The 24447-nt window shown below is 37.2% G+C and overlaps 1 protein-coding gene and 1 long non-coding RNA gene across 3 annotated transcripts in view; one reads left to right on the top strand and one right to left on the bottom strand.

The window, feature by feature from the left end:
- The window catches only part of LOC309634829, a 346981-nt gene that overhangs the window by 90033 nt on the left and 232501 nt on the right, over window positions 1-24447 (top strand). The window lies entirely within an intron of this gene.
- FBXL4 (F-box and leucine rich repeat protein 4) overlaps window positions 1-24447 on the bottom strand; it is a 70410-nt gene that overhangs the window by 34128 nt on the left and 11835 nt on the right. The window contains exons 2-4 of one of the 2 annotated variants that reach the window (XM_082405235.1): window positions 20724-20840; window positions 19489-20072; window positions 7526-7868 (exon numbers count right to left, since the gene is read on the bottom strand). In XM_082405235.1, coding sequence (XP_082261361.1) covers window positions 7526-7868; window positions 19489-20000 — 855 coding nt within the window. In that variant the 5' untranslated portion in view covers window positions 20001-20072; window positions 20724-20840. The remainder of the gene's footprint in view (window positions 1-7525; window positions 7869-19488; window positions 20073-20723; window positions 20841-24447) is intronic. The other variant, XM_082405236.1, reaches the window with a different exon arrangement.

The following is a 24447-nucleotide window of genomic DNA, read 5'->3' as shown; positions in this document are numbered from 1 at the left end:
TAAAAAAGCTTGAAGAGTACATATAAAATATGAGGATTGCTGACTAATACATATATTGAGTATAAGAAGGCTTGGGGGGTTTTTGCTATTTATTTATTTATTTATTTATTTTTTAAAATTTATTTATTTTTGGCTGCGTTGGCTCTTCGTTGCTGCACGTGGGCTTTCTCTAGTTGCAGCGAGCGGGGGCTACTCTTCGTTGCTGTGCTTGGGCTTCTCATTGTGGTGGCTTCTCTCGTTGCAGAGCACGGGCTCTAGGTGCGCAGGCTTCGGTAGTTGTGGTTAGTGGGCTCTAGAGCGCAGGCTCAGTAGTTGTGGCTCGTGGGATTAGTTGCTCCGCGGCATGTGGGATATTCCCAGACCAGGGATTGAACCCGTGTCCCCTTCATTGGCAGGCGGATTCTTAACCACTGCACCACCAGGGAAATCCCTGCTGTTTATTTTTAACATTTGAACTGGGCTTTGGAAAAATAACATTAAGGTGTGTGTGTATGTGTTATAAAAATAGGGAAATATAAGGAAATTAAAAATTAGTCTAAAATCTCATCATTCTGATGACATGCAAATTGTCAACAAGCAAATTATACAATCAACAAAAGAAAATTCAGGTAAAATGTTAGAAAATCCAAACACTGAAGGCAGGTAGAAAATGAGTTTTTCCCTCTCCAACCTCAAATCTAATAATCCCTCTGCCCCTTGGTAAATACTGCTAACAGTTTTTCTGATCTCTTCCAGATAAATATGTATGAAATTCTATTCTTGGATTTGCACTAAAAGAATGATACTTTATACACTGTTCTGCACCTTTTCTCATTGAATGATGTATCTTGTAGATATTTCTATATCTGCACATACAAATCCACCCCATTCCACCTTACAGATGTGATACACTAATTCAGCTAATTTCTCATTGATATATTTCCTGCTTTTTTCCCTACTGCAAATTAACACTGCAATATCATTTTGTGTATGTATGTGTATATTGGCAAATTTTGCAAATATATCTTAGGGTAAATTTCATGCATTTAAAAGTTTTGATATAAACACAAAATTGCCCTTCAGAATGTTAGCATCAATTTACCACAAACAGGGCATAAAAGTACCCATTCACTCATAACCTAGACAGCACTGGTATTAATACTTTAAATGTTGCCATTCTGAAAGCAGGAGAAGGAAAAAATAAAATAAAACAGAAACAAAAATAGTATGGCACTGTTGTCTTGGGGTTTTGTTTTGTGTTTGTTTTGTTTTGCGCGGCTTGTGGGATCTTAGTTCCCCGATCAGGGATTGAACCTGGGCCCTCGGCAGTGAAAGCGTACAGTCCTAACCACTGGACTGCCAGGGAATGCCCTATTTGCTTTGTTTTTAACTACAGAAATGTAATCCTTTGCCAAGGGAACTGCTAATGTTCCCTTCTTTCCTGTTGGTCTGTTTCTAGACTCTATTCTGTTCCATTTATTTCTCCCATACCAATAGCCCTCTGGGTCAAATAAATAACTTTTGTTCTGACTTTTTAAAAGTTTATGTGTGGGAATGCACTGGATCATTTGGTTGCAAATGAGACTCTATCTTCATTGCTGATCCACAAATATCAGTACTATGGCTTCATAATGTGCTTTATTATCTGGTGGGACTAGTGCTCCCTCCATCACTCTTCTTTTCCAGAATTTTCCTGAACATTTTCATAGTTTTTAGGTGAACTTTTCTATTAAAAAACAAACAACATTTACCTGGAAGTTCATTGAACACATAGATTACTTTAAGGAAAACTGACATCTTTCATCTTTACTTCACTGTGTCTTCCTACTCAAGGACATGGCATGATTTACCATTTAATGATCTTTTTTGATCCTAGAGTTCCTAAAGCTACTGATTTTTATCTATTAACTTTGTAACCTGCTGACTTACTTATTGTTCCAAATAGTTTTTGGTCTCTTCTCCTGAGTATTCTAATACAAAATCATATTGTCTGCAAATGATGATAATTGTACAGCCTTCTTTCCAAAAATCATGCCTCTTATTTCTTTCTCCCATCTTCCAGCATTGGATAGTATTTCCAGAACAGTGTTAAGTAACACTGACGTCTTGTTCCTGACTTTAATTTGTATGTGAGCCATAAATGTGAGGCACATATGTAATTTAAAAATTTTTAGTAACTACAATTTTTTAGAAGTCAAAAGAGTTTAATGATACAGTACTGTATACTTTAAAGTTGCTGAGAGTAAATCCTAAGCATTCTCACCACACACAGTCACACAAAAGAGTTAACAATGTGAGGTGATGTATGTGCCAATTATCTTGATCTCGGTAATCACTACACAATGTATATCAAATCATGTTGTACACTTTAAATATATACAATTATATTTGTCAATTATTCCTCAATGAAGTTAAAAAATAAAATAAATTCTAAAGAAATAGGTGATACTAATTTTAATATATTTAATTTGATGAGATATATTAAAATGATCATCTCAACGTGTGTTCAACATAAAAATTATTACTGAGATACTAAATCTTTTTTTGTCATATTAAGTCTTTGAAATCCTGTGTGTATTTTATACTTTCAGCTCATCTCAATTCAGATTAGACATAAAGTGCTCAACAGTACATGTGGCTAGTGGCTACCATACTGAACCATGCATTTTTAGTGTTTGATAATTAAATATGATGTTAGCTTTTGGTTACTAATATTTGGTAGCAGACAATTCGTAGATAGCTTAATAAGGTATTTACTTTTTAACAGACACTGATAAAAATTTGGATATCTATCCAGCTGCCATTTGTCAAACAATTTTGCACATCTACTGAGATGATCGTAGGATTTTTCTCCTTTGACTATGTTATTATTTTATAGTACTGTACTATTATCATATAGATTCTCTAATACCTTAACACCCTTGAATTCCAGGAATACATCGGAATGATTTTTTGTATTATATTTTAAAATAATTCTATTCACTATATTTTATTTGCAGAAGTAAAATTGGTCTGTAATTTTATTTTTATGTGCTATAGTATTATATCAGCTTCACTAAGAAGTTAAAAACTTTCCTTTTTCTTTATGCTATGAAAGAGTTTAAATAATACAGGATTTGATCACTTCTTAAATGTCTGAAAGAACCTATGAGCCATCTGGGCTTGGCAACCGTAGGACCTTAAATATTTGTAGAATGAATTAAAAATTTGTTGTTTTAACTACAATATTAAATATTACAATATTAAAAGCTATTTCAGTAAAAATTTTAAGCAGTTAGTGCAAAGAGGCATTAAAAGTTAAATATATCCATGTATCAGAGGATAAATAATTTACTTTTTTCCAGACGATTTATAATTTAAATAACTCCCAGCAATTGCTGGCATCATTCCAAAGTCATCAATATTAAAAGATGTATATTGTGTGAAAACATTTTCTGATCCTTAATATTATATTTTAAGCAAATATCAAAGTAGAAAAAGAATAATGAGACCATGACATTGGCATGTGAAAAAGCACTTTTGGATTCTGATTAAGCAAAAGATAACAGGTTTTAGGCCCACAAGATAATACCCATTAATTATTACTCATCTAGTATCTAGTGTCTGTCAAAAGATGTTTTTATATGGGGTTATCCTAGCCTAAAGTACCATTTGACACCATGCTGAAAGTAAGATGTTGCATGTAGGATGTTGTATGTCTCAAAACACAGCTGATCTGCCCTCAAAACCCACTCTACTCATAATACAATTATTTTCAATTAAAGAAACATTATGTCACTTGACATATTTAAATGTGGGGTTTTTTCTCCTTTAAATAACTTGGATTACCTATAATTTGGGCAACTTTTAAAAAAAGAGTTTCTCTTTTTACTCACCATGAGATCATTCAGTGTTTTGCAGCATTAACTCTTTATGCATTGTACTGCTTTCATCATGGCTAATTAATGTCCTTCAGGACGACTGATTCTATCTCTCGGTTTCATCTATGTGATTCTGTTGTATTGATTAAACCCCTTGCATGTACTGGAAGCTTTTACTCTTTTTTTGGCTCCTTCCCTACAGCATTAAGAGCATACTGAAATCTCTCCCAGCTTGCATCACAAACAGAAACCTTCCCACCCTGCTACATCTTCTGCCACTCGTCTTTTCTCCTTTTAAAAGATAAATTAGAGCAAATAATATCTATAATAATTTCATACTCTTCCTCATTTTGATATGCCTTATTGAGTGTGACATGAAGGGGTGGAGTGTTAGGATGCCAAGTATTATTCACTATTGGTGGACAGTCTTGCCCGTGATTGGTGTATATTAACAGAAATATTTTTCTGCTTATGCTCAGAGAGCAAACACTTTTTGTCTCTGCTTCTCCCCCCCTCCTTGATGCCGTAACCAGATATGGTAAGGTTTTTCTCATCTCTCACCCTATGGTCATAGTTCCATTGAACTGATAATGGTAAAGGATTATCAGAGATCTCCCGATGACCAAAACCAGTGGGCACTTGTCCCTGAGCTCTCTGCAGCGGTACGGCTGACCACACCCATTTTATGTTCTTTATATACCTCTTTAGCTTCCTATCGTTGCTTTTAAGACAATCTCATCCTTGTCCCAAGTGCCTTTTCTGACTTGTCTTCCTCTACTGGACTCTTAGATGTTAGTAATCCCAGAATTCTATTCTTGGCCCTTTATTCACACCCTCAGAGCTTTCCTGGTCAGTTTCATCTACCATGGTAGCCCTCTCCTCTTCTGAGAAGACTCACACAAACGTAAACTCAGACCTTCCTCCTGAGTTTCAAACTCAAATAGCAACTGCCTACTGTCAACTTCTCAATCAGAGAAGTCGGCTTTGATGAATCACAGGCACCTCCAAGTCAATGCACCCTTCCACCTTCACCCACTGGCTTATGATTAATGGCATATCCATCCACCAGGTCATTTCAACCACAAGCCCAAAAGTCCTTGTGATGTTCTGCTTCATGTCCACATTCAATAGTTACTTTGATTTCTACCTTCTGCATCTCTGGAATACTTCTCCAGCTTACCTCCTTTCCAAACTTTCCAGTACCCAGAGCTTCATAACTTCTTGCCTAAATTTCTGCAGTAGCTCCCCGACTGGTATCCCTGCTTCCCACCCTGACCTCCTTTTGGTCTATTCTTCATTTACCAACAGAATAATCTAAGAAGGAAACCTCATTTTGTTATTCTTCTTTTAAAATGAATAAAACTTTCTATGTTCCCCTACTGACTACAGAAAAGGTTCACAATCTTCTTCATACCATGACATATATGAAAAACAAACTTTACATGAGGCCAAACACCTGGGCAATTATTTTAACTGTGGGCCAAAGCATGTGCAAAAATGCCTGCATAGGGGACACGGGTTCGAGCCCTGGTCCAGGAAGATCCCACATGCCACGGAGCAACTAAGCCCCTGCGCCACAACTACTGAGCCTGCACTCTAGAGCCCATGAGGCACAACTACTGAGCCCACGTGCCACAGCTACTGAAGTCCATGCTCTTAGAGCCCGTGCTCCACAACAAGAGAAGCCACAGCAATGAGAACCCCATGCACCGCAACGGAGAGTACCCCCGCTCACCGCAACTAGAGGAAGCCTGCGTGCAGCAACGAAGACCCAACGCAGCCATAAATAAATAAATAAATAAATAAATAATTTTTAAAAAAATGCCTGCATATTATGGATAATTTCTGGAATGCTAGCTATTATTCCACATCTTTTTCTCCCACTAAAAAAAGCATACGAAGAATTCAGAGAACACAAGAAAGTGAGTGTGAAATTATTATAGGTATAATCTTGGATTTGTTCTAATTTTTTACCAAAGGTAAATGATTTATAAAATCTAAGGTCTCTATGACTCCCCTCAACTGATTCTGCTGCGTACAGGAGAGACACAGCAGCCTGAGGACCACTGGCTGAAGAGAGAAAATGCAAACCTCTCGGTAAAACCCACAGAGCCCTCTACGACGTGGCAGGGTGGGCTGTGCGCTGCCAGGGCTGGGATGTCCCAATCACTGTCATCTGTGTGGACGGTGGCCTATGCAGTGATGCACCGAGGCAGCCCTGAGCCTGTGTCCAAGTTCATCTCTTGCAGCTTCTGCTATCAAATCCTATTCCAGCCACAGTGAAATACTGGAGTTCCCAAACAGGTCACACAGTTTCACTTCTTCTCACCTTTGGACACACTCTTCCCTTTGCCTGAAGTTCCCGTTATTCATTTGAATGTGATATGTTAAGCATTTTACCAGGTCTGGATAAAATTCAACAAACTCTTTAAAATACATTTGCTGAATTTAAATCTCTATACTGTAGTTTTAGGAAATGGGTAAGAATCAAGGAAGTGAGCTTCCTCCAGATGAACTGCTGCCACTGCTGCCAGGACAGACCCTCCTTGAAGCCCCAGGGAACAACGCTGTCAACATCCCACACTCCTCTCTGCCAGCTCAGCTCCTCCTCCCTCCTCCCTCCCTCCTCCCTCTAAGGGCCAGGGTGTCTTGTCCACCTATGAAGCTTCCTTCCATAACACAAGACTGGACCTAGAAGGCCTGGGTTGGATCCTGGTTCCATGGCTTACTGACTGAATTACCTTGGATCCTTAAATTCATCTTTATGTGGCAACTTTAGCTACTTCACAGGATGTACCATAGCATTTGAATTGTGAAATGCTGAACAGGCATTATAGTTCCTGTTAGGCACTCAAGAGGCGACCTTATTGTTCCATGCAAGTTAAGCTACTTGTATTATTACAATGAAACCTGAAATACCCACCAGTGTGGAAGGGGGATAGTTGAACTGGTTAAAGTTTAAGTTTATAAAATTTTCTTTAAAAGATCTGATTATATTATTTTTAACCACACACAGCTCTTCTAAGCAGGGGAAGGAATGCCTGGCCCTACTCCCACCCCAGGGGGTGTGCTAATGGCATTTGAGGCCTGTGAGCCAGGAGTGCTAAATATACCCTGGAAACACCCCTGTAGTGACACACTGAAAACAAGACTTTAGGTAAAAGGCACTCTATACCTGCCTAGACCAAAAATCATAGCTAGTTAGAATACAGAATAGAGTTAGTATAGAAGATTATATGACACTTGGAGAAACTGCGCACTATTAAACAGAATAAGCATTTCTCTCACAGTCTTATTAATACTCTTATTTTTCATAGCAAATCATCTTTAACATAACCGGTATCAAGTTAAGCACATATTGCCCATATTAACACTGTGTAATTATGAATTAAAGTGGAGTGTAATTTATCATTGCTTTATGTATTTTGGTTATTGTTAATCAGTGATAAAATAACATATATTTACTAGTTTATTCAGAATCACTAAAGTCAATCCAAAACAAAGGTGGTGAAGTTACTGAACACAATTTTGTCTAGTCTTTCCAAAATCAAAATACACAATACATCAGATTATGTATACCTTGCTAATGCTCCGATTTCTCTGACATCTAGCAAAATAAACATTAACATCTAAACATTTTAAAATGATAGTATGTCCAATATTGCTACTGAATATCTTTGGCTTACCTCATAAGGTAGTTTATCAAAATATCCATTACTTGTCCCTTCCCTGAGGGCAATACTGCTAAACTTTTTGTTCAGATTGTCCATTCCACATCCATTCTTTTCTTCATAGTCATCTTCTAGATCATTCATGTCAATAAGTGAAGTCTTGAGAGAAAGCACTGGCTTGTCCTTTGTACCATGTAATACAACTGCATCTAATTCAGTGTAATAATCCAGAAGAGAACTATTTACTTCCAGCCGTATAAGATTTGTGGGAAAATTTATCTGCTTAATACAAGGTTTAAACTGGCGAGCCTGGGAAGCATTCACCTTCGTAGGTTTCTCTGACCAAAGAATCTCCCATCTGCCAAAGAAAGAAACTTCCCTATAATACAGTTTGGAATGAGATTTATTGTTACCTTAATGTTAGGGGCCCAGCCCAATACATTACAGTGTGAAGCAAAAGCATTAGACAAGGTGGATAGGATCAAACCAAGAATTGTTTCCAGGACATGAAAAAAATTTAAAACCTAAATGCCATAGACCTTATTACTTAAAATATTTTTACTACTTAAATTATTTTTACAACTCCCTAGAAAGTCCTTTTTGGCAGATTTCACTTTGGTAAGTTAAAAACTGGAATAGGTAGTCAGAGGTACATGAACAACATTCAGTTTTACAGATAAAGTAAACACGAAGTATTAAAGCACACAGTAGAAAGCACTCCTGTGTGCATGCCCTAAACCAACTGTGGAAACTAAACTTCTCACCTTGCCTCACGAAGGTCCCCTTTTCTGTTTCTGTTACTGGTGCCATACAAATTCAAAACTTTCATTATATTTTTCTTTGGCCACAGTACACGGCATGTGGAATCTTAGATCCCCCCACCAGGGATCAAACCCGCGTCCCCTGCGTTGGAAGCGTGCGGAGTCTTAACCACTGGACCACCAGGAAAGTCCCAAAACTATCATTTTCTTTGATTTTCTTTTATCCAGTCATTAAATTTTATCAGAGTTTTCATGAAATTGTCTCATATATGCCCTTCTCCTAAATTTCCATTATTGTCATCTTTTAGTCATCCTTGTATCCTCAGTACCTAGCAAGTGGCTAACACATAACAGGTGAATAACATTTTCTCCTATTCCTTCAAAATGAACTTCTACTTTTCAGCCAGGTTAATCATTACTTTCCAGATAATAAACTTATTTCCACACGAAGGTGTTTGCTCATGTTGTCTTCCTCTCCCAATGAAATGCCTAACCTACAATTATCTGCCCATCTTTTCTTCAAGGCCTAACTCATATTCCATGTCTTTCTATAGGTCTTCTTAAAAAATTATTTTCCAAAATTATTTAAAGATTCTTCATAACATAGCATCATTAGATATATAATATTCTCAAATATATGGCATAAATAACCATTTCTCTAATATTGTTTTCTAATATATCAGAGAAAATTAAAAACACAAACAAAAATACTTCAATAAATATTTCTATTTCTACTTATTTACTTTAGCTAGCAGAACTTTTACATAAAGATTTTATGTCAAAGATTTAGAACATTTTTAAGTCTCCCAATACATACTACAAACTGCTTTCAAAGAAGCTTATGCCAACAGTATATAAGAATGACCACTGAAAGCACTCTTTATTTTTAAAAATAAGCTCTAATTTCACAGTGACCCAGGTCTCTGTGACATAATTTATAATTCACTGACTACTAACACTTAAAATGTTTTCATATGCTTATTAATCATATCAATTTTTTTCCCCTCCAATATATTGTCAGTTCATTTCCTTGCCCCAATGGCCTATTTACTGTTTATGAATTTTATTTTTTTTTATACAGCAGGTTCTTATTAGTTATCTACTTTATACATATGAGTGTATATATGTCAATCCCAATCTCCCAGTTCATCCCACCACCACCACCCCACCCCCCGCTTTCCCCCCTTGGTGTCCATATGTTTGTTCTCTACATCTGTGTCTCTATTTCTGCCTTGCAAACCGGTTCATCTGTACCATTTTTCTAGATTCCACATATATGCGTTAATATACACTTGTTTTGCTCTTTCTAACTTCACTCTGTAGGACAGTCTCTAGGTCCATCCACGTCTCTACAAATGACCGAATTTCATTCCTTTTTATGGCTGAGTAATATTCCGCTGTATATATGCACCACATCTTCTTTATCTGTTCATCTGTCGATGGGCATTTAGGTTGCTTCCAGGACCTGGCTATTGTAAACAGTGCTGCAATGAACATTGGGGTGTATGGGTCTTTTTGAATTATGGTTTTCTCTGGGTATATGCCCAGTAGTGGGATTGCTGGGTCATATGGTAATTCTGTTTTTAGTTTTTTAAGGAACCGCCATACTGTTCTCCACAGTGGCTGTATCAATTTACATTCCCACCAACAGTGCAAGAGGGTTCCCTTTTCTCCACACCCTCTCCAGCATTTGTTGTTTGGAGATTTTCTGATGATGCCCATACTAACTGGTGTGAGGTGATACCTCATGGTAGTTTTGATTTGCATTTCTCTAATAATTAATGATGTTGAGTAGCTTTTCATATGCTTCTTGGCCATCTGTATGTCTTCTTTGGAGAAATGTCTATTTAGGTCTTCTGCCCATTTTTGGATTGGGTTGTTTGTTTTTTTAATATTGAGCTGCGTGAGCTGTTTATATATTTTGGAGATTAATCCTTTGTCTGTTGATTCGTTTGCAAATATTTTCTCCCATTCTGAGGGTTGTCTTTTCGTCTTGTTTGTAGTTTCCTTTGCTTTGCAAAAGCTTTTAAGTTTCATTAGGTCCCATTTGTTTATTTTTGTTTTTATTTCCATTACTCTAGGAGGTGGATCAAAAAAGATCTTGCTGTGATTCATGTCAAAGAGTGTTCTTCCTATGTTTTCCTCTAAGAGTTTTATAGTGTCTGGCCTTACATTTAGGTCTTTAATCCATTTGGAGTTTATTTTTGTGTATGGTGTTAGGGAGCGTTCTAATTTCATTCTTTTACGTGTAGCTGTCCAGTTTTCCCAGCACCACTTACTGAAAAGGCTGTCTTTTATCCATTGTATATCCTTGCCTCCTTTGTCATAGATTAGTTGACCATAGCTGTGTGGGTTTATCTCTGGGTTTTCTATCCTGTTCCATTGATCTATATTTCTGTTTTTGTGCCAGTACCATATTGTCTTGATTACTGTAGCTGAAGTCAGGGAGTCTGATTCCTCCAGCTCCGTTTTTTTCCCTCAAGATTGCTTTGGCTATTCATTGTCTTTTGTGTCTCCATACAAATTTTAAGATTTTTTGTTCTAGTTCTGTAAAAAAATGCCATTGGTAATTTGGTAGGGATCGCACTCAATCTGTAGATTGCTTTGGGTAGTATAGTCATTTTCACAATACTGATTCTTCCAATCCAAGAACAAGGTATATCTCTCCATCTGTTTGTGTCATCTTTGATTTCTTTCATCAGTGTCTTATAGTTTTCTGAGTACAGGTCTTCTACCTCCTTAGGTAGGTTTATTCCTAGGTATTTTATTCTTTTCATTGCAATGGTGAATGGGATTGTTTCCTTAATTTCTCTTTCTGATCTTTCATTGTTGGTGTATAGGAATGCAAGAGATTTCTGTGCATTAATTTTGTATCCTGCTACTTTACCAAATTCATTGATTAGCTCTAGTAGTTTTCTGGTGGCATCTTTAGGATTATCTGTGTATAGTATCATGTCATCTGCAAACAGTGACAGTTTTACTTCTTGTTTTCCAATTTGTATTCCTATTCTTTCTTTTTCTTCTCTGACTGCCGTGGCTAGGACTTCCCAAACTATGTTGAATCACAGTGGCGAGAGTGGACATCCTTGTCTTGTTCCTGATCTTAGAGGAAATGCTTTCAGTTTTTCACCATTGAGAATGATGTTTGCTGTGGGTTTGTCGTATATGGCCTTTATTATGTTGAGGTAGGTTCCCTCTGTGCCCATTTTCTGGAGAGTTTTTATCATAAATGGGTATTGAATTTTGTCAAAAGCTTTTTCTGCATCTATTGAGATGATCATATGTTTTTTATACTTCAATTTGTTAATATTGTGTATCACACTGACTGATTTGCATATATTGAAGAATCCTTGCATTCCTCGGATAAACCCCACTTGATCATGGTGCATGATCCTTTTAATGTATTGTTGGATTTTGTTTGCTAGTATTTTGTTGAGAATTTTTGCATCTATATTCATCAGTGATATTGGTCTGTAATTTTCTTTTTTTGTAGTATCTTTGTCTGGTTTTGGTATCAGGGTGATGGTGGCCTCGTAGAATGAGTTTGGGAATGTTCCTCCCTCTGCTATATTTTGGAAGAGTTTGAGAAGGATGGGTGTTAGCTCTTCTCTAAATGTTTGATAGAATTCACCTGTGAAGCCATTTGGTCCTGATCTTTTGTTTGTTGTAATATTTTTAATCACAGTTTCAATTTCATTACTTGTAATTGGTCTGTTCATATTTTCTATTTCTTCCTAGTTCAGTCTTGGAAGGTTTTACCTAAGAATTTGTCCATTTCTTCCAGGTTGTCCATTTGATTGGCATAGAGTTGCTTGTAGTAGTCTCTTATGATGCTTTGTATTTCTGCAGTGTCCGTTGTAACTTCTTCGTTTTCATTTCTAATTTTATTGATTTGAGTCCTCTCCCTCTTTTTCTTGATAAGCCAATGGCCTATTGAGATCCAGGTAAAAACTGATTACAGCAAGGCATTTAGGGAACTGAAATAGACAAAAGAGTATGAAACTCAGGGGAGAAATCTGAGCTGAGACTATAGCAGTCATCGACATACAAGTACCATAATGGTCTTTAGGCCAAGATGGGGGCAAGAAAGGCATATAGCACCACTCTTGGGAGAAGGGAAGTTTGGTAATTTCTACCTTTAGGAATAAAAGCATAAGGCAGAAACTCAATGGGATTCCAGTAAACATATCACTAACCGTAACAGTAGGACTTTTGCAGTTAACAGAACCCTATAATCACCCCATTATTTGTTAGATTTGCTACTTCTCTCCTGAAAACTAGGAATAAAACCCATCAAACATATAAAGAACCTGTGAGTATTTGTATTCAGAGACAACCTGAAAGTAGGAATGGAGAGACTGGTCCCTCTCTATATCCAATCTTGGGAGGCAGGGGAAGAGTTCTAAGGAACAGAGCAGGTTGTGGCAGATTTAAGGAGGAAAGGAAAGCTAGCTGGGCATCTTCTCACTTTCTGTGACAAGGCAGAAAAGCAAATTTGGAATGCCAGCCTAGACCTAAGAAGTGCCCCCAAAGCCTAAATGCAAAAACCTTTAGGGTTTCCAACAATGGAATTGATTTGAACACTCTACTGAAAATCCACACAGTTAAACAGAGCTAGCTATACAGGAATAGAAGTATGAAACATTTAAAACCATGTTCGTGGGAAAACGCATTCCTAATTTTGGACAGTACATTTCCAAGAATCCTGGGGTAAATGGTGGAAGGTATGAGAAAATTCAAATTTTGGTTTTACTCATCCTTTTGTTGCTGCTGGAAAATGACACGAGATGATGTTGGAGGAATGTCTCATGTCCAAGAAACAAGGACCACTCAGGACCCTGTGAAATAACTGCCTGTACTGGTTCACAACACATGTGGACTAAACCAGCCTATTTTATTGTTTAGCTTCAATGAGAAGTTTTTATGAGCCTTAACAGAAACACTGAAAATGTAATATAGAAATCACCTCTGCCAGGTTCTTTGCAATAAATAAAGATACAGACAAAACATGTTCTTTATGTATAGCCTGACTTGTATTACAATGCAAATTACATTATAAAATTATAAATAAAACAAACTTAAAAACAAGCACTGATTAGAGCACAAATATTCTATTGTAATAATGTATTAATCTATTAAAGTCCTCTCTCTCTCTCTCTACCTTGCAGAATGGACAAGGTTAAGATGATGCTTTAAAATGACTTCCTTAACATTTCTAGCATGTTTAAAAGTTTAATGCTATGTTAGCATCATTTTTGCTTCTGACTTTATATAGCATAAACATTATATATTTAGTTATACATATATCATAAGTTTAAATATGATAGCATTCTTAAAGTTGAAAAATATCAAACCTTATCAGTTATTAGAAATATTTTTAAATGTCTAAACATAAAAAAATTCAAGTATCATTAGTTTACTTATATTTTATTTTGATTTTTCTTGATAACCTAAGAAGTAATAAAGAAAAGTGGTAAAAAGATGGAAAAATTATTTTATAGGTCGGTGGCCAGTTGAATTAAATTAACATTAACTCTGAGACCAATACAAATTGATTTGGGGGTATCATCTGTATTAAGGTGATTTTGTTTAAAATTCTAATAGAACTAGAATATATTATTTTAAAGTTAGAAAGAGAAAGATATCTACATTACCCAACAAGAGAATATGCCAATATCTTTTTTTTAAATTATAGTATGGTTGATTTACAATATTATAATAGTTTCAGGTATGCAACACAGTGATTCAATATTTTTACAGATTATATTCCACTTAAATTTATTATAAAATAATGGCTATATTTCCTATGCCAATCTTTTTATTTTAGAAAATTAATGCCAGAATTTAAAAAACTAGTCAGTGAAAATAAGCAAATACAAGCAAATGCACATGTGCATGCATGTGTGTACACATACACACACAATTTTCCATGAGATAGCCCTGACTCTTAATCCTCTAGACCCAGAACAGTGTTGATGAGATTAAACTGCTTTAAGTCATGGCCTTTGTAGTCTGCACATTTATGTGCTGACTATATATGCCCACACACTGTATTCATCTACTGGACAAATCTGACAAACACTAATGTCCTTTGTAAGTATTTTAAATCTACAGTATCATGTGCAAAATTCAGCATGGAATCCCTATCAGGCTGCGCTTTGTCTGCACTTGGAGTCCTTAATTCTGGGTTGGTAACCAGCATTCTCTTTACCAGCCCACTTATTTCTCCTTCTGTTGATTGCTCTGAATGCCTACTATATGTCCCGTGCTTGGACACAAAGCACTCTGTCTCTGTAACTGTTGACCTGTTGTTACTCACTGAGAACGTCTCTCTAGGGCTCCCAGGAAGCAGCAGGTAGACAAGAGAGGAAGAGACACGTTCATCAACGGAAACCGGAGAAAGCAAGTTTTCTAACATATTCAGGTTGGAAGCCAGGCACATGGATGCAGAGAGCTTCCCTATAAACAAAATTCCTCCTGGTTAGTAAGCACATCTAGTAACCAGCAAGAAGAAAGTTCTCTTGCCAACACTGTTCCATTTTACCTGCTGAAAGTGAAGGGATAGAATAGGAAAACAAACTAGAATAAAATTAAAGTACTCTCATAGGTATACCTACTCACTCCCTGCTTCCCAGCCTGTCCCTGATTGTAACTAACAAAGTGGCATCTGCTTTAAAAAGAACTAACCTATAAAGGGTCTGATCATTTCTGACTTAAATGACAAAGTCATGCTTCTTGACTCACAAAGTCAAGGGGACCAGACTATGACCAATTCGCGAAATCATTGCTTAAGCAACTTCCTTTGGCAACTTCTGTGACGGCCACTTTCTTTCTCCCTGCTTTCTTAACTTCAATATTATGTAGTGAAAATGCTTTCAACACTCAAAAAAAAAAAAATCCACACCACTAAATTTTATCCCCAAATAGCTTCATTCCAGTAGGCTTCCTTAATATGACCTCAATTTGTCATTCTCTTCCTCCTCTTTTTTCTGTGTCTCTTCCAATGTGTAACCCTGCACTAGGCTTTTTTCTGACTCTTACACAAGCATCTATTAAGATCTTATACTCAGAACCAGGACACTCTATACTACCTTTTTTCTTTTCTCTTAGTAGAGCACTAGGCCTGAAGTCAGAAGACTTTTGAGATCTTACAGAACTACCTGTAACTTTCCTACCTCACTCACTGAACAAAGAAATGCAATCAGACAAAATGGAGAAAGATTGCTTTTAAATTTTAAATGTTCTGGGACAAGTTCATTTCCCATAAATTCCTGAGCTACTCCAACACACTCCCTTATTTGCTAACTCCTAAGGGAGAAATAAAACCGTATGCAATTAATTAAAGTAATAGGCAGTACAGTCCAGTGGTTCCTAAACCACAGTGTGTGATAGAGCTTTCCATGATTAAATGTGAAAAATAAAGAATACATTGGTATATATAAAGATATGCACACATATACACGTAAGTTGCCAACCGCTCTTTATTCGAGATTCTGAGCATGCTAATTTCTCAGTATAAACTGGGGTTTCTTTTATGAAATGATAGTGATGAAGAATGATGTTGGTAGCAAAGTAAATAACCTGACAACCCTAAATCAGTTCTCTAACTTTTATTATCAATACCATTATGTTTACCAGTTTATTGGAGTTGACTTTCTCTACCTGTGCTCTGCTTAGATCTCCTGGTAGGTCTGGTGCCCATGTCCCAGATGTGCGGGCTTGCTCCTAAGGGCTCCCACCTGTAGCCTTCTACAGAGATCTACATAGGTTCCCAGAGCCGCTTCATCCTGAGAGTGGCACGTGCCTGGAAGACTTCCATCCCCCCTTCCCACTCCCCCAGCCCACAGCCCAAGACAGACAGGCAGGAGCATCAGAGCCCAGCTCCCGGGCCACTGTGCCTCCAGGCTGACTGGGATGTCACAGGGCTTTGCATCCTGGCCTGACTTCTTCCCTTCCCTACAGTGCTTTCCCCACTCCCTTATCTTCCCCACTCCTTACCAGTTTCTCCAGGAGCACTTTCTTAACAAATCTTTGGTAGAGGCATAGTCCTCTCAAGGTCTGCTTCTGGGAAACTGGATCCAAGAGCTCTATGAAATCCCAAAGCTTGTGGCCCTTCAACAGCTTGTTCTCTCCACTCTGGGGCTTTCCTCACTTCTTAGAACACCAAGATCTCACCTCATGGTTTCACCTTTGCATGTGGTATTCTCTCTCCACCTTTCATACTCAAACTAAAGCTTCACTCAACCCTCAGGTCCCAGTTAAGTCACTTCCTCTGGGAGGACTCCTCGGAGCCCCACAGGTTAGGTGTTCCCCTCTGCCAGCACATGCACCCTGCAATCTCACGGCCCTCTTCCAGGCTGGCCTGTAAAACTCAAAGAACAAGACCCACCTCTGTCTGGCTCTGTTTTGTTCCTGGCAGTGAGTGGGCAGAGAAGGTGTTCAATCAGTGTTTCTGATTGTCTAAAGAAATTCACCAAAACGTTAACAGTTACTGAATCTGGGCAGAAGAACTGGGTTTTTTTTTTAATATATATATATATTTTCTTTTTTGGTATTTTCTAACAAGTTTTTTAAACACTGAAACTGATTTCATAATCAGTACAATTTAAAAGGCCCTCTTTTATTCTGCAATAATATATATTGGTTAGCTTCTTTTTCTCTTATTCTCTTATTTTCTGTGGAATAAGGCTAAAAATCAGTTAGGCAAAGTAGAGCTACATCTATAAATAAAGCTGTCACTTTAATCACAATCACGCACTACAGCTCTCAGCTAGGAACCCAAGAGCAAGATTCATACCCAAAATCAGTTCTGCAGACATTAAGTTTTAGATCAGAGGAAAGACATTACACGTTGCATGGATCTTATCCCCATACTGGTTCATCTTTTTAGAAAAAAACTAGATAGCTTTGTAGGAAAGAGGCAAACAATGACAGAGTCCAATGAAACAATTCTCCCATAAGAAAGGATCCTACTCAAAGTACTTTTTTTTCTCCTCAGGAAAAAAAGCCTGTATATTAAAGGATGCTGGTTTCCTGTTTTTAAAAAAAAACTGACCCATTAATAATACTGTTCACAATGAATTATCAAAATCGTTCTGATAAGAACAGATAAAGAAGATACCAGCAGTCTCCAGCTTGAGTTGAGCTGTACTCTGCATTTGCTTCCTGGTAGACTGGGAGGTGCTCCCTGGGAGTTGAGGGGACAGGGACTTCAAGGAAGCAGTGTGTTAGATGCAACGTGATCTGCACCCTCACTCCTCCACAGGCAGCTGGGCTCCTACAGTTTAACAGGTGTCGCAGACTGCCCTTGGGCTAGAATAAGCTCAGAAGGGCAGAGATTTTTGTCTATTTTGTTCATTGTTCACTAATGTATGCTCAATACCCAGAACAATGCTTTAGCACATGGTAGACACTCAAGTACTTAATGAATGAATCAAGCAATATAAAGGTTAAAAACTGATAAGATCAATAAGTAATCGAAAAATGGACAAATAACATGACAGACAGTTCAAGGAGAAGGAAATAGAAACGGCTCTTAAACATGAGAAGATATTCAACCTCAGAGATGATAAAAGCATTTCAAATGAAAGTTAACATGAGATAACATTTTTCCCCTAACATTTTTCACCTAACAAATTGACAAAAATGCTAAAATTTATTAAAACACTCTGTAGGTGAGGCTTCGGGAAAACATGCATGCACATACGTTGCTGGTGGGAATAGAAATAGGAGAGCCTCTTTGGAGGGAAATTTGGCACTACGTATTAAAATTACAAATACATAGACCCTTGGCCCAGCAATCTTTCTGGCAACTTATCCCACAGATATACTTGCACACATGCGAAGTGACTCATGGCAAGGTTATTCACTGCATTAATATTAATAATAGCAAAAGTATCGAAACAACTAAGAACCCATCAATAGGGGAGTTGTTAATAAGTTGGGGTACACATACACTGCATTACTTGCAACTGTAGAAAAGAATAATGAAGCTCTCTTTGCACTTACATGAAAAGATACAATATACACCAGTAAGTGAAACAAATAAGGTACAGAACAATGCAAATAGTGTGCTTATTTTTGTGTATAAAGAAAAGTAAAATAAATACATTTGTATTTGCTTGTATCTGCATAAAGAAACTCTGGAACAATGCAAAGGAAGTGGATAAAAGTGGTTTCTTTGAGGGAGGGGTGGGTCCGAGGCACATGGAGAACAGGGTACATGCAAGACTGCATTATGTAATTTTTAGATTATTGAACCATGTGAATATATTACCTAGTCAAATAATTATATTTTAAAAAATCAGGAGGCTGAACTACAGAAATGAGAGAGAGAGAGAGCGAGCGCCTTTAGGGAGAATGCATGAACACTTAAGGCAACATTTATTTATTTTAATTAATTAATTTATTTATTTTTGGCTGCATTGGGTCTTCATTGCTGCGCGTGGGTTTTCTCTAGTTGCGGCGAGCAGGGGCTACTCTTCCTTGCGGTGCGCGGGCTTCTCATTGCAGTGGCTTCTCTTGTTGCGGAGCACAGGCTCTCGGCACACAGGCTCAGTAACTGTAGCATGTGGGCTTCAATAGGTGTGGCTCGTGGGCTCCAGAGCGCAGGCTCAGTAGTTGTGGCGCACAGGCTTAGTTGCTCCGTGGCATGTGAGATATTCCTGGACCAGGGCTTGAACCCGTGTCCCCGGCATTGGCAGGCAGATTCTTAACCACTGTGCCACCAGGTAAGTCCCCAGCATTTATTTTTAAATGAATATACTTGTTACAAAAACATCCACCTAAGATTAAAGCTAATCCCCTAAGGACTTCCTCTAAAGTGTCACTCTGTAGGTCGACTTTGAGTTACTCCAAGTATTTAAAAGCAGCAATATGATGCCTGTCTGAAAATATGTTAGAAATCATATTTCCAACTAACTTCTCAGATTGGCCCATGTCCCAATTAGTTCAAATCGTGCTTTTCATTTATAGTAAATTCACACACAAATCTCACAATCCATGATTATTATGGTGTGAGGTTTTATAGGTATAAAGAATGCATTACATTGCATATGTCTAACCTTTCTTTCCCTATCAGAAAACTAAGGAACATTTTAAAAATCGAATTTGTTTAAATGACTTAAGAGAATGCTTCCAGTGAAAAAAGACCTCCAGTATTAAAACCACCACAACCTTTCAGCCATAGAACATGGTCATTAAAAAAATGAGTCTTACCTGACTTCAGCTGGTGGACTTGGGGAATAGGGATTTGCAGAACAAGCTAGAATTCTAATGACTGCTCCAGGATGATAGGTTTCCAGAACGTGCACGGCTGTAGGATACACCTGTTGTTCAAAAGCAAGTTCCACATAGTCTTGGCTCTGGAAATTAGGCGGCGTCCTCTTAAATGGCACAGGAGCACTGGGACACTGATCCCACCATGTACCATACGTTCGAAACACAGCTGTCTGAGTGAAGTCACCAGAACTCGGGAATACGTTTGGTACACCTGCTAAGTTCCACATGGTATAGGACATGCTATTCTCACTCCCATAATGGGAGCTGAAATCCACTACTTCTTTGGCATACTGGACCAGCTCTGCATTGAGAGGGGAAGTCCGGCTGTTTGCTTCTATAGTTCTATGGCTGTTCATCATTTCTCCTCTTGTAGCTGTCCTGGCTCGGCGCCGAAGGCACATATAATAAAACATAGTCAGAACTGTTAACATGGGAAAGACTGGTGGCATCTAGGTGTGAATTATGAAGCTTCAAAAGGTCAGGTGTCCTCGGTAAGATGCGTGAACTCTCTGAAGGATGTTCTAAAAAAATGAATGGCTTGTTGAAGTAAAATAATTTAAATAAACAGAAAAATGCATGGATAAGGTAATAAACAGGCTTTTTACCCAATGTAACTTCCCAGAATGAAACTGAAAACAACAACATTCACGTAAATGAGACTCTCTGGTATAATTTATCTAATGTACTTTTAAGAAAACTGAACATTGAAAATGTACACAATTTTATGCTATATGGGAATCAAAACTGATATTATAAGGCAATGGCAGATGTATGACCCAAAAAAACCTATGTTATGCAAAATTATAACTATCCTTCAAGAAATACTAAGTCCTTGAACTTTTAAAATTAAAATTATTTAAAATATACAGGGAACCACTAAAATACTGCTGTAAATCCAAAAGGATCTTAGGCATTTTATAACTTCACATTTTAACAAATGATTCCCTATTGTTAATTATGACTCACTTCTGAACATGCTAAGTACAGATTTCACATTATGGGAATATAGTTTTCTGGAGCTGAGAGTTAATCCAGACCAACTATATTAACTGCCTTACACATCACACATCACCAGACAGTGTTTAATTTATAACCCCTAGCATTATTTGTGAGGGTAGTCCATGGCTGGCTGGCATCTGGTTTGTTGCCAGCTACTCTTAGAAATCACTCACCCCAGATAGAATGGTCACAGGATACACACCAGAAATGCAGAGGTTGGCACTCATCCATGTGGCCTGACAATTCACTCTGATTTCAGGTACAAATGTTGAAATATGACATTCTTTTACCTGTAAGACAAGAGTTTTAGAAAATATTTTTATTTCTGACTTCGGAAGTCAAATATCCCAACAAGATTATTATCATAGATAAATAGCTACTTATTAGATACAGAACGTTCAAATTGAACACATCACATTTTTCTGAATCATGTGGACAATTCTGAATAATTAATATATTTTTAAAATTTTATGACAGAATGTAATAAACATATTATTAATGAACCCTTTTTATATAGAGGTTGCAAACCCATGGCTTATGGGTCAAACCATGCCAGCAGATATATTAGGACCAAAGAGTGATTTTTAAAATTTGGAGGAGTTTGCAACCTTTAACAATCAAGAAAACCCTGTGAGAAGAGGCCTGGTGGCCGCTCCTGTTACCAGCCAGCTCTACTAGTTTACAACACAGGCCTGGCCCCTGTCTGCACTGACTAGTAACCTCTTGTCTACACAAACAGGGAAATCAAGCATCCTCATTTTTCTACCTGTAAAGTCTTGAGTTTAACTTCTCCTAAGTAAAAGAAGGAAAATAAAACAACTTTTCTTTAGTAGAGCAAAACGTTAACACTAAGATTATAAAACATTAAACGTCTCTCCAACCCAAAACCTCTAACAGCTTTTTGTTCTTACGTACAAGATATAGTCTAAATCCCTTGGTTTGACATTTCAAGGCTCTCCTCAAGCTAGACCCATTTCTTTTTGTCTAATGCAGTAAACTCTTTCACTTTCTAAACACCCTTCATATTTTACTTTAACTCTACCTCTACATTCCTTTTCCAACCACTTTATTCCATAAGTCGGCTTATTATCTGATACCACCTTTGTATCAGGTATATACCCTTGTTCCACAAGGGCCCACATTAGGACCAAGTTTCTTGAAGGAAGGAATCTAGCCAAAGATTTCATTTATCAAAGTACTCAGTACATAGTAGGCACAAAATATGTCACATGTAGACAGAAAGATGATGAGCAAACAAAAAAATTATACAAATCTAAAATAATTTAAAATTAGATAAAGCATCCTCTTCCTCTCAATCCCAGCCAGATCCAAACACACTGAAATGCCTGACAAAATACAACCAGCAAAACAGTAAATAAAGAGCTGAGTTAGAAACAAGTGAGGAAAACCCACAGTTGTGAGAAACAAAGAGGAAAGTCAAAGCGCGGAGAGCAGGAACTGAAGGTAATATGAGTCAGGGAACCAATTATGGGTCTTAGTGGTTGTAATAAGGGGACTTTCTAACACGCATGCAGAGAGGTTATTTCAAGCCACAGGTCACATCTGGAAGAAACTTCATAAAGCCAAATTCAGGAAAAATCACCCTATCTGTAAAACCAGGAACACGAAAACTTAGCTCACCGGCCAGGAAGCCAAAGGACACTTGACATCAACCTAGGCATTGGCGGAAAGTCACCGGAGGGAAATCAGAACCCTGTTAGGCGTGTACCACGCAGAGTGTGGGCCTAAATTCACACTGTCTTCATGGCTGAGAATCCCTACACCATCCCTAAGCCAAAAGATCTAAAAAGAAAGAGTGGTCCTGAACTGGTAGGGGCAGATGGGAACCTCTTTGCAGGGATGCTTCCACAACACGAGACTGACTAAACCCTTACTAAAGATGCATCACAGTACAAACTTACAGACCGTAAAAGAAAATGAATCACAGGGACGTACAGTCAGTAGGCAGACGCACTAAATGGAAGAACTTGCACCCTAAAAACAAGAAATAATAGAACACTCTGAACGAGAGTTTTTCTGAAAAGACTAACAAAGCATGTATTAAAATAAATAAGGAGTTTCTGCAGCACATGCTCTAATGCTGACATATCATGAGTTGACAAATCAGATTCACCTCAGGACATACAACACCAAGGGCTGAAGTATAGGACAGGTTATAAATGTGGGGAAAATAATCATCTAGAATATCACCTCTTTATTCAGACATTTCACCTACCACAAGTATAAATCTGTCAAATAAAAAAATTTACCAATGCACAAATATCAAACCTTTAACACCAAAACCTGAAATGAAGTAGCTCTTTCTTTTACCACATACACTTTATTTCAAAATAGGCCCCCAGGTAAATTAAGAAGTATAATTTTCTGAAGAAGTGACTTGGCCCATCTCTTTCTTAAAAGAGAATTAATGAAGCAAATTTAAACTGCAAAAATGAAATTTATGAAATAAAGAATAATGTACAAGTATCCAACTCAATTGACAGCTCAGCTAATTTGGAAGACTGTGGATGTTTTATTCCTGGAAATCTTTAAGGGAAGGACAGAAACCCATCTGCCAAGGTGGATGGATGGGTCTGACTGTATAATCTATGGACATCACCTCTCCCTCCACAGTCTATAAATTGCTGCAACTGAGCTCCTTTTACTTTCTTTATAAAACTGCATTTATCAGAAAGTAATAGTTTTATAAAACCAAAGAAACATCTGCAAAATAAGATATCATTCATGGGAATATTCACAATCATTCTTGGCAAAAAGGTTGAGACAAATTGTGAAAGACAAATTCTATTTGACCTACCGAGCCACGAACTTTTCAACTGTTTCCCAGCTAGCTTTTACCATCATAGATTATGGGATAATATCAAAAACAGCAAGACTGTCGTGTGGGCAATATCATGTTTAAGCTGTTGTTAAAGTTAAGTAAAATTTTGCACTGAAGTAATATATGTAAAAGTGAATTATAACTTTATAACATATAAAGAAGTTTACATTTACACATGAAGTTTACATTTTCACATTTACATATGAAGAAGTTCAAACTTCTCAGTAGAGAAGAGAAATGTAAATGGATGCTTGATTTTTTCCAACTGTGGATAACAATAATCTTTAGAGTTAATTTTTTGTGAGATAAAGCTAAAATGACCAAAAATTTTAAAAGAAGGAAAAGCAGTGTAAAAAAAAAAAAAAGCACTGGAAAAAAAGTACTGGAAAAGCAAATATATTTATTCTTTTTCCAGCCATACTATTTGGAAAAATGTAATGAAGTTAAAACCTGTTTTTGAAAACAAACACGGCATAGAAATAAAAAAGGGAAATGTGTAAACCCATAATTAACATCCTTCTTGATTCTAAACTCCTTTCCAGTCAACTAAGATGACACATAAAAGTGTTTGGGGGGTGGGGATGAACATATGGAGAAGAAAGGATAGCTCACTCTACTTTTCCCTGGGAAATGAAGCTGAAAAAGGGAATAGAGCCACAGTTTCAGGACTCATGTGGGCAACAACGACCAATGCAGAAGTTTAAATTGTCCATGTACTATCTGGACTTTTGCCAAGGCATTGAGGCAATTTGTGATAACCAGTGAATATCCCAATGGGCAGTGAACCAAATGCAAAAGATACAATAACTCCCCTTTGGAAGGAGAATGGAATTCAAAGACAAAATGATTTTTCCCACCTGGTGCAAATAAACAAATATTAGTCTGGTACACTAAATTTGTCCAAGAGGGTGACTGTAAGATATACCTTTTGGGAGGTATATACCTTTCTTTTCCAGTTCATTCAAAAAGCTACATTATACAAGGATCATTTTTACAGTGAAATGTCTGTAATATATTAAATGTGCTTTTCAAATAATTTTGGCAATAAAACATTT

This window comes from Balaenoptera borealis (genome assembly GCF_965194805.1).
Source record: "Balaenoptera borealis genome assembly, chromosome: 9".
Classification (NCBI taxonomy): domain Eukaryota; kingdom Metazoa; phylum Chordata; class Mammalia; order Artiodactyla; family Balaenopteridae; genus Balaenoptera; species Balaenoptera borealis.
Note: the sequence above shows the minus strand (reverse complement) of the source record. Positions and strands in the feature narration are given on the sequence as shown.